Below are 9,517 nucleotides of genomic sequence, written 5' to 3' on the forward strand. Positions count from 1 at the left end.
TGGACGAAGGAGAGGAAAAGGGCACAGAATTTCACAAAAGGGCAGCCCAAGCATTTGAAAACCAAACCAAACCAAATCGAAAGGCAAACCCAAAACCCCGATCTCTCTCTCTCCTCCGCGACCCAGTTTCTCTCTCCTCAATTTTGGCACCAGACCTCCTTCTTCTTCTTCTTCTTCAGCTGAAGTACCAGTCTTCCAGACCTCCAATTTTCCAATTTTTCCCTTCAATTTCAAATCTTGAATCCCCCAGAACAAAAGCCCTTGTCCATTTCTGTTCAGAAATGCCCATCCCGAACTGATAACACAGAGGAAGGAACCCAGCCAAACCCAAAACGCCGCCGTTTACCAAGATGATCGTGAGAACGTACGGCCGTCGCAAGGGAGGGGGCATTCCCAGAACGTATTCCGACACAGAGCTAAACGACGCCGTTCACGATGACGACGATGTCGGCAGCGACCCCTTCGGATTTTCCCTGTCGCAGCCGCAAGAAAGCAGCGACCCTTTCAATTTCTCGTCTCAGGAGGACTCGTCTTCCGGGTGGGCCCATTTCGATTCGGACCCCTACGTCACCAAGGTCGACTCCTTGAAGCGCTTTCCGCTGGACGGCGTCGTCGCGGGGGGTTCCAAGAAAGCCAAGACTCGGAAGGAGGTGGTGGGAAAGAACTCCTACAGGCCGCCGCCGTCAATTCTTGCGACTTCGACTTTGATGGAGGCCCAGGAGTTTGGGGAGATGATGGAGCATGTGGACGAGGTCAACTTCGCTTTGGATGGGCTCCGGAAAGGTCAGCCGGTTCGGATCAGAAGGGCTAGCTTGCTCTCGTTGCTGTCTATTTGTGGGACGGCGCAGCAGAGGCGGCTTCTCAGGACTCAGGGGTAAGTTAGGCTGACTTTAAACTACTTCTTCATTGGTTCTTGGATGTAAAAATCCGATTTTTGAAATGGGGTTTATTGAAATGTCAAGAATTTCTTGGTGGGGAATTGGAAATGTTAGTTTGAAGTCGTTTTTTTCTTATGGATTTTTGGATATGTGAGGTTTTCGAATTATAAGTAGTTCTTGATAGGTATGTGAATTTGGAGAGTGTGGGGGTGTGTATTTTAAGTAAACCTTGATTGCATTTTGAGTTTACAACTTTGCTTTGAGGTTTTGGAGATCTGTGGTTAGAGGGTCATGGTTTTTATTCGAATTTTGTTTACTGGTATGTGGATGCCTAGCTGTGTTGAATGTATCCGAGGTTACATGATAGTGCAATAGAAAACTTGATTTGACTGCTAATTTTTCATTTCAAATTATCAAGTGTATTTGCATCTTCTTTGGGGCCCATTTATTCCCAATATTGTGACACTTTGTAATGATTGCCTATGATATTGTTGTTTATCAAGTTTTTGCTTACTCATTGTTTCTATCAAAATTATTGTGTGTTGTTTTATGGGTTATAAATTGATCGGTAGTCCCTTCGTTTCAGGATGGCTAAAACAATAATAGAGGCTATAATGGGTCTCAGCTTTGATGATTCACCTAGCAATCTGGCTGCTGCAACTATTTTCTATGTTTTGACAAGTGATGTAAGTCATTTAGTATTTGAAAAGTGATGATTCTAACTTGAAGTTTTTATCATTATAAGTACCTTTCATGAAGTTTTCTTGTGCACGGCTCATGTCTGCTGTGAGTCTGTGATTTTTCAAGAGTACATACAAAGAAGTTTATTTTTTTCTTACTAGTAAACCTAAGGGATTGTCATCTTTTACTGTTGCAGGGTCAGGATGATCATCTTCTGGAATCACCGAACTGTATTAATTTTTTGATTAGGTTTTGCAAACCAATTGTCTCAAACACCACTGAAGATAAAGTACCAAAAATTGGACGTAAGCTTCTAGCATTGCGTATCGGCGCTGACATCTCGCAGTGTACGACAAAAAGATTGGACTCCAGCTCTGCCGCTATCTTTTCCAAAGTTCAAGAAATTCTTGTAGGTTGCAAGGACTTGAAGCCGAGTTGTGTGGATGATGGAGGAATGGAAAAGCCGGAGTTATGCCCAAAATGGATAGCTTTGCTGACTATTGAGAAAGCTTGCTTATCTACTATTTCTCTTGAAGGTCTGTTTCTGTGTTGAAGCTGATGGTTTTCTGGTTATGATACACATTGTTATGTTTGATTTAGTCAGGATCTCAAGCATTCATAAGATTGTATTTTAATGTTTAATTTAGGTATGAGATTATGCACCATGTAGAACATCACATAGTTGCTTGAACTGTTTCATTTGTGTTGAAACATCCACTGTGCATTATAATGTACAATGTAGAGGGAACAGTTATAACGTTCAAATAGTTCTGATGACTATGCAATAGATTTTCAAATAATTCTTCCTTAATCCTGGGTTGGGATGAGTAGGTAACCATCATGTTTCTTTTTGTTTTACATCCTTATTTTTTTATTTTTTTCATTTTCCTCTTATTTATTCCTGATTGTTTTGTTTTCCAATTGGCCTGCACTTTCAGAAACCACTGGTGCAGTAAGGAAGTCGGGGGGCAACTTTAAGGAAAAATTACGAGAGCTTGGAGGTCTAGATGCTGTATTTGAGGTGACCATGGGTTGCCATTCCAATTTGGAGGTGTGAACCTGTATGTTTGTTTGATCTCATTGTCTGTTTCATCATATCAGAACTTACATTCTGTGAAAATAATGCATGCCCATGGTAAAGAACCAAAATGATAGTGGGCAGCCTTACTTGTATCTAGATTCACAAGTGTCTTCACCCATATGCTTCTTTAGTTTATGAGCAACACTGACTACACATTATAGTAAGAAATGGGCAGTTATCTATTTGATAGCATCATCTTCTTTATTGTTCATTTTAGTTCCTGATTTTCTTCTTGGAGTAACATGAGTGGTTTTGCATGCTAACAGTATCACTTCTCAATCATGAATTTATTGAATTTATATCACGTATCAATCATGAATTTATTGAATTTATCTCTGCTTTTGAACAATTTGTTTATGGTGGTACTATCCACACACCCCAACCCTGTTAAATTCTGTCCTTGGATCTTCTTCAATTCATTACATCCAATGGCCGGAAATTGAGAGGAGTGTTTGGAACATAAAAAGAGGTATGTGGATACCACCACACTTTGTTTTATTTCTTTATTACATGCACATCATACATGTTTAGTTGTGATAAGTTGGTAACGAACCATAGTCACGACTCACAATGTAACTATTTCCTTATATACTTTCTTGGTTTTTCATTTGGAACCTGGGGTCTATATGGTACTCAATTGTTATTGGTGAAATTGCCCTTTTAAGCACAAGAAACTAATATGCAGGGTTGGCTAAAAGATAGCTCGCATTCTATTTGGGAAAAGGAAATCGACATGGTGCGGAGCCTGGTTCTTCTTTTGAAATGCTTGAAGATCATGGAAAATGCGACGTTCCTAAGTAAAGAGAATCAGGTATTTGTAATGTGATTTACTCCCGCTCTGGCCGTTGGTCTGTCTGTCTATCTCTCTCACGCTTTTCTTCTCCTTTTTAGTTTGTAAAAATCATACTGCATTATGATGTTAGGATTATTGTTAACTATTGAAAGGGGTAATAAATCTCCACATCCATGTTTTCTAAACAGAGCCATTTGCTAGGAATGAAAAGGAAGTTGGATCCCATGGCAATTCCTATGTCTTTTACAGAACTTGTTATAAGTGCCATCAATATTCTATCAGGTAACTATTAGTTTTTGGAGTTACGTTTGATTCTTAATCTTTTTGGCTTTCTGATAATTAATGGCATTGTTTTCTAGGTCTTTATCTGCAGGAAAGTTCCTCATCTGCCTCTAATGAAGAAAAATCTTATAGTCTCTCTAATGGGGTTGAACATGTTTCTGAGAAGAGATCCGATATATGTCAGAGCAATCAGTTAATGTCAACGCCTCGCTCGGGGTATACAATCTTCAGTTCGGAAACTACCAGCACCTCCATGACTGATGCTTATTCATTGAAGACAAGACTCAATTCTTCTACGAATGGTTCTTCCAATGGTGTATCAAGCCATGTAAGCAGTGGAATCGGTAAATTTAGTAATCTTTCCACGAGGAATGCTGGTCTTAGACGGCGATCCTCTAACTTTGACGACTCCAAAATTGATCTTTCAGAAGAGAGTCAAGATCCCTTCGCATTTAGCGATGATTCCAGGATGGATGCTGATCTCAGTCAGAGATCCTATATTTCCCAAGACTCGAAGACTGATCTTTCACAGGGGAGTCAAGATCCTTTTGCATTTGATGAAGATGATTATAAACCTTCTAAGTGGGACAAGTTATCTGGCAAGAAAAAGTTCTCTCTTTCGCAAGAGAATGCGACAGCATACAGAGAAATTGATGACATTTGTCAATTGCAGCTTATTATGAGCCAAGAAGCATTGAGTAATGGAGAAAACCATCAGACGCAAGAGACCACCTGTTCAGGTGCTGTTAGCAGAGAAGGTTCCAGTCTTGTAGCAGACTGCCTTCTTACTGCTGTCAAGGTAATTCTGCAGTCCACTATATTAAACCTTTTTCACATTGCATTGAACTTTTGTTGCTCTCCCTGTCAACTTCTGTGCAGTTGAGGGTGGGGTGGTGGTGTTACTGGTGTACAATGTAGTTGTTTTTTGGTCTCTTGATCAGATGCAGGTTTTATTTTTAGATTCATTAGTTACTGTTTACTTCTCTCTTGGTCTACTAACAGCTCTCAACTATGACTTATTCAGTTATTTTCCAGTGTAAGTTTTATGTTTATAATACTCATCAGCTGTTTGATTATTTTGGTTACTCATATTAATGGAAGATCGCTTTTTCAATTAATCGAAATCCCATCGTCCATGCAGTGTGTTGGAACACAGAAAAAGCCATTAAACCGTGCAAACTCATAATAGTCTTTCTTGGCAGGTTCTGATGAACTTAGCAAACGATAATCCTGTTGGGTGTCACCAAATTGCTGCCTATGGAGGACTGGAAACCTTGTCTTCCTTGATTGCCAACCACTTTCCATCTTTCAACTCATTATCTTCTCCCTTCAGCGAGAGAAGTGAAAATACTTCCAGCATGGAACTTGACCATCAGAATGATAAACGTCTCACTGATCAAGAGCTGGACTTTCTTGTTGCTATTTTAGGCCTGCTTGTGAACTTAGTGGAGAAAGATGGCCAAAACAGGTTAATTTCCATCTCATTTTTTGTCCATCTGTTTATACATTCTCATTTTAACAACCGACCTTCATTTTTTAGCTCAATTTATAGTTCAACTAAGAGAACACGTTACCACAGTTGGTTCCAATGAAGTGGTGTCGTTGAGAGAGTGGAAATGTCTTCCACATCCTATTCTTATAGAGTCCAAATTGCTTCTTAAGGTGTAACAGAGATGCTCCTTTTAAAGTATCTGGAATAATATGCATGAATACGTTACTGTTAGGCCAGTTTTGAATAATTGTATGGATAGGATGAGGGGTCTGTACAAGAATTTGTCCAATATTCTTGTATACATGTATGTGGAGATAATGGCAGGGTTATAGAGGTGACTGCTTCCATTAAACAACTTGTAGATGCAAAAAAAAATTAAGTCAGTGAAAGTTGCTATATTGTAATTGTAGTGCTTGTGCTGCGGATTAACTAGTCTTAGTTTCTAATTCAGATTAACTAGTCTTAGTTTCTAATTCTTTATAAATTATTCTGCCGCATTAGGACTGTCATGCTTTTAAATTTAACAAACTTGCTTTTCATCCAGATCGCGTCTTGCAGCAGCTAGTGTTCACTTACCTAATTCAGAAGGGTTTAAAGAGGAGAGTCGCAAGGATCTAATTCTGCTAATCTGCTCTATCTTTCTAGCCAACCAAGGTGCAGGCGAGGGAGGTGGAGAAGAAACGATTTTACCAGTATGTTCCTGTTGACTATGGAAATTTCAGTTTTGTTGTTTAAGTTGTGATTTCTTGAAAACACAAGTGCCTGCCTCCTACTGTCTTGCAAAACAAAGACAAGAAATTGAAATTTTATTTACCATATAATTGGTTGTGCTCTGGTTAACTGTTTTCATCTCATATCTGATATTAGTTGATGTTTTCTAACTTTGATTTTGTTGTATCGGTACAGACTGATGAGGCAGCTGTCTTACAAGGAGAACAGGAAGCGGAGAAAATGATAGTAGAAGCTTATTCTGCCTTGCTTCTAGCATTTCTTTCAACTGAGAGGTAGGTTTGTTTGCTCTCTTTCCTGTTTATCAAGCACATCGTTGTGCATATTCTCATCAGAATTTGTTTGCTGCCCTCAGCAAGAGCATACGTGATGCAATTTCTGACTGTCTCCCAGACCGCAACCTGGCTATCCTAGTACCTGTGTTGGAGAGATTTGTGGTATGTGTATTAAGTTCTAAACCATGATATATATGATGTTAGAGCTTAACAGAACGAAATTTGTCGATGCCAAGTTATGCTAGATTTGAAACATCAAAAAATTGGTGCACGTAGTTTGTTAACTGACGGAAAGTTATAATTGCTCTAATGTGATTACATATATCCATGATTTCTTCCTCAGGCATTCCATTTGACGCTAAACATGATATCGCCCGAGACTCATAAAGCTGTGAGCGAAGTAATTGAATCATGTAGGATACGGTGAGAGCTTCAGAGATGGGACGAGAATCCTGTACAGATTTGGCTTTCCTTTTAGAAAAATGGTTGTTTACCCATCTCCACGACGCTCATCGAGCCTGGATTCAGGTGCACGCCGTGTTGAGCTGACTGCAGGCAGGCCTGTTTGCTTTGTTATTTTTTTTTAGGTTTTCGTTTTCCTTCCCCATGTCACGCTATTCTTTGTATCTTTCTTTTTTCTTGTCCCACCATTTTTAATAGGCCAGAGACCATACTTGTATACGAAGAATAGTAGCTTAATGAAAATGTCTTGCTTTCGTTGTAATTAGCATTTCTTCCCTTTGTTTTCCCCACTATTTTTTGTTTTTGTCGTTCTTAATAATGAGTAATGTTCTCCTAGATCCGTGGTCTAAGAAAATTGTGGTCAATCGCCGTTTGGTTTCAATCTAACTATAGTGGCCATTTAATTATAGGCCGGTCATTCTGCTTCCGAAAAGGTATTATAGGCTAAAATCGGACTCCGAGATCAAAAGTTGTGCTAAACCGTTGGGACGAAGATGTTCATATTTGGGAGATGAATGTTGAGGATGGCTGTTGTTACAGTATTTGACACAAGGTTTGCTTATTGCCCAGGAAGGAACGAGAGAACTACAAATTTTGCCTTCTGCATAAGATTCCTCACCACTACATTATTGGCAGTTTCACATCACATGCATCTTTTTCCCAAGGACAAATCTCACTTCCATCTCTGGCAATCTTCAAGCAAAGCCGTTTCAAATGTGCTTTCTGAGGAAGGTGAGGATCAGCTGATTGACCTCGTCAGGTGACTGTTCTTGAACAAAATGCGTTCCTTCGGGAAGAAGTAGAGTCTCCAAACTGGGGGCAAACTCTTTGAACTTTCCACTGCTTATGTAATCCTCTATCCCTGGAAATTTGTTCGAATAATCCTTGCCACCCCTTATAAGAAGTGCCGGAGCTTTAACTACTGGATTTGATACAGCAGACTCGTCTCTAATTGCCCTATCAATGTGCAAAAAAGAGTTCAACACTCCTTAAAATGTGGTTACAACTTGGTCGAATGCTGGGTGCGATCGTTCCACACTAGTTAGTTTCCATCAGCAGTTAGAGTATATGACAGCAAAAACCACTTTCATCAACTGCATTACCTGTACGGAACTTGCAGCGCAGTTCGGAAACCTGATTTCTCATACAAAGCTCCATATGCTGCAAGATCTTCCTCACTGAACCAAGGGGGAAGAGGCGTAGATGGATCCACGAGGTCCATAATCTCCTGGTCTTCTGCAGCTATTGGTATTTCGCTTCTGGAGAAGAGGATGTAAACATTACGAACAACTGTTTTCGCATCAAGGCGCCCAAAATCAGCCTCTGCCCGTCCAGGTTCCTGCAACAGAGGTAACAGTTAGTTGCAAAACTCGCAAGCAAATCATGCTTGCAAAAGTATAGAACATGTAATAAGGTAAATGCACACCTGCCATCTTGAAATGTAGAGACCTTCTTGGAGAGATTTATCGATTCTACGAGGGCCTGGTGGCATGATTGGCGCTCCCATTGTTACAACGCCGAAGACCCTCTCCGCGTGAAGAAGGGAAAATAATGTCGCCACCCCAACTCCAAAATCTTTTGCAATTAGGAAAACCTATGCAGATTTGAATACAATTTTTAGAGCCTTAAATCTTGAATACAATTACCAATTAACTCTTATGTGTAGTGATACTTTGAATTCTACTCCGATTACAACAACAACAAAGCCTTATTCCACTAGTTATTCGCTGCAATTTTGGAGATGCCACTGCAATCGCATCCCAAGCTAATTATTCGCCGACATGCATAACAATGACATCTCGTCGTATGTAAGTTTCTTTCAACTTCTACCAAAACAAAAGGGAGAAAGACTTGTGTAATTAAAAAAATTAATCGGAATTAATAATTAAGGAGAAGAATCCGGAGACAAGGATTCTTTCTAACAAGTACCTTGGGAATAGCAAGGGAATCAAGAATTCCAAGGATGTCACTGGCGAGGTCACGGTACGAGGTCTTCTCGGATTGGGGAGGCGGGTCGGATAGTCCGTATCCGCGGTAGTCGGGAGCGATGACCCGGAAGCCGGCGTTGGCTACCGCAATCATCTGGTGCCGCCACGAGTACCAAATTTCCGGGAAACCGTGCAGGAACACGACCACATTGGAGCCTGTGATAAACAAAAAAAAAAAAGACGGGATCGATTATATTAAGAATAATAAATGGTGTGCGGACGAGGAAGTGGGGAGGAAGATAATCTGACCTGTTCCGATGTCGGCGACGTGGAGCCTCAGGCCTTGTACGGTTACGTACTTGTGCTGGATTTGCTCCATTTCAGGTCGTTTATCAGGCAAGACAATGTGTACGAACAAGAGAGAGAGAGTTCAGTTTTTGCTCCGACAAGACAATGTTTGGACTTGCAAATTAATGAAATTTCCTGTCTTAATGACACGTAGACAATGTTTGGACTTGCAAATATTAATACCAAAACGCCATGTCGTTCAATGCAGTTTCCGTAAAACTATAGATCGCTGCGTTTCTCACACAGGACATACTCTGATCTCGCGGCAGACCGAGTTTGACTCAGCGTGTTTATTATCTCCTAAAAAAGGCAGGATCTTTTCAGATTTTGCCCTTAAATCCGTCAACTCTATTGCTTTTATCTGGCACTGTTGGATTATATTTGACTTGTACAATAAGACTGACAGAGTCGCCGCCCTTCAAATTGAAGACGACGTTTGATATTTGTGTCATCCAAAGGTAATCGTGCTAACTTTGTGATTTGGATGTATTTTGTTTCCTGTTTGATTGAATTTATTGATTTCGAGAATGAACAAAAAGGAATAAGGAATGTTTCAGTATGTGACGGC

At 40.2% G+C, this 9,517-nt stretch overlaps 2 protein-coding genes across 2 annotated transcripts; one reads left to right on the top strand and one right to left on the bottom strand.

Moving 5' to 3' along the window:
- The first annotated feature begins 83 nt into the window (after positions 1 to 83).
- On the top strand, positions 84 to 6,935 carry LOC137729555 (wings apart-like protein 1). The gene is made up of 12 exons (XM_068468530.1): positions 84 to 874; positions 1,465 to 1,564; positions 1,756 to 2,095; positions 2,498 to 2,610; positions 3,326 to 3,451; positions 3,622 to 3,715; positions 3,793 to 4,514; positions 4,918 to 5,183; positions 5,752 to 5,899; positions 6,114 to 6,211; positions 6,292 to 6,373; positions 6,555 to 6,935. Exons 1-12 carry the CDS (start codon positions 351 to 353, stop codon positions 6,636 to 6,638), a joined length of 2,697 nt encoding a protein of 898 aa, XP_068324631.1. The 5' UTR covers positions 84 to 350; the 3' UTR covers positions 6,639 to 6,935.
- Positions 6,936 to 7,090: 155 nt separating this feature from the next.
- Positions 7,091 to 9,041, bottom strand: LOC137730205 (uncharacterized). Its single transcript, XM_068469276.1, has 5 exons — positions 8,911 to 9,041; positions 8,603 to 8,817; positions 8,100 to 8,267; positions 7,777 to 8,012; positions 7,091 to 7,630 (listed from the first exon to the last, which is right to left on the bottom strand). The coding sequence occupies exons 1-5, from the start codon at positions 8,978 to 8,980 to the stop codon at positions 7,384 to 7,386; spliced, it is 936 nt and encodes a 311-aa protein (XP_068325377.1). The 5' UTR covers positions 8,981 to 9,041; the 3' UTR covers positions 7,091 to 7,383.
- Positions 9,042 to 9,517: the final 476 nt, after the last annotated feature.

Source organism: Pyrus communis, chromosome 3 (genome assembly GCF_963583255.1).
Source record: "Pyrus communis chromosome 3, drPyrComm1.1, whole genome shotgun sequence".
In the NCBI taxonomy this organism is placed as follows: domain Eukaryota; kingdom Viridiplantae; phylum Streptophyta; class Magnoliopsida; order Rosales; family Rosaceae; genus Pyrus; species Pyrus communis.

Excerpts from the sequence above, each read along its gene's own strand:
- LOC137729555 (XM_068468530.1), top strand. The coding sequence starts at position 351 with ATGATCGTGAGAACGTACGGCCGTCGCAAGGGAGGGGGCATTCCCAGA. Across the intron at positions 875-1,464 it reads CGGCTTCTCAGGACTCAGGG|GATGGCTAAAACAATAATAG; the intron begins GTAAGTTAGGCT and ends CCTTCGTTTCAG. Across the intron at positions 6,374-6,554 it reads CTGTGTTGGAGAGATTTGTG|GCATTCCATTTGACGCTAAA; the intron begins GTATGTGTATTA and ends TTTCTTCCTCAG.
- LOC137730205 (XM_068469276.1), bottom strand. The coding sequence starts at position 8,980 with ATGGAGCAAATCCAGCACAAGTACGTAACCGTACAAGGCCTGAGGCTC. Across the intron at positions 8,818-8,910 it reads CGTCGCCGACATCGGAACAG|GCTCCAATGTGGTCGTGTTC; the intron begins GTCAGATTATCT and ends TGTTTATCACAG. Across the intron at positions 8,013-8,099 it reads TCTACATTTCAAGATGGCAG|GAACCTGGACGGGCAGAGGC; the intron begins GTGTGCATTTAC and ends CCTCTGTTGCAG.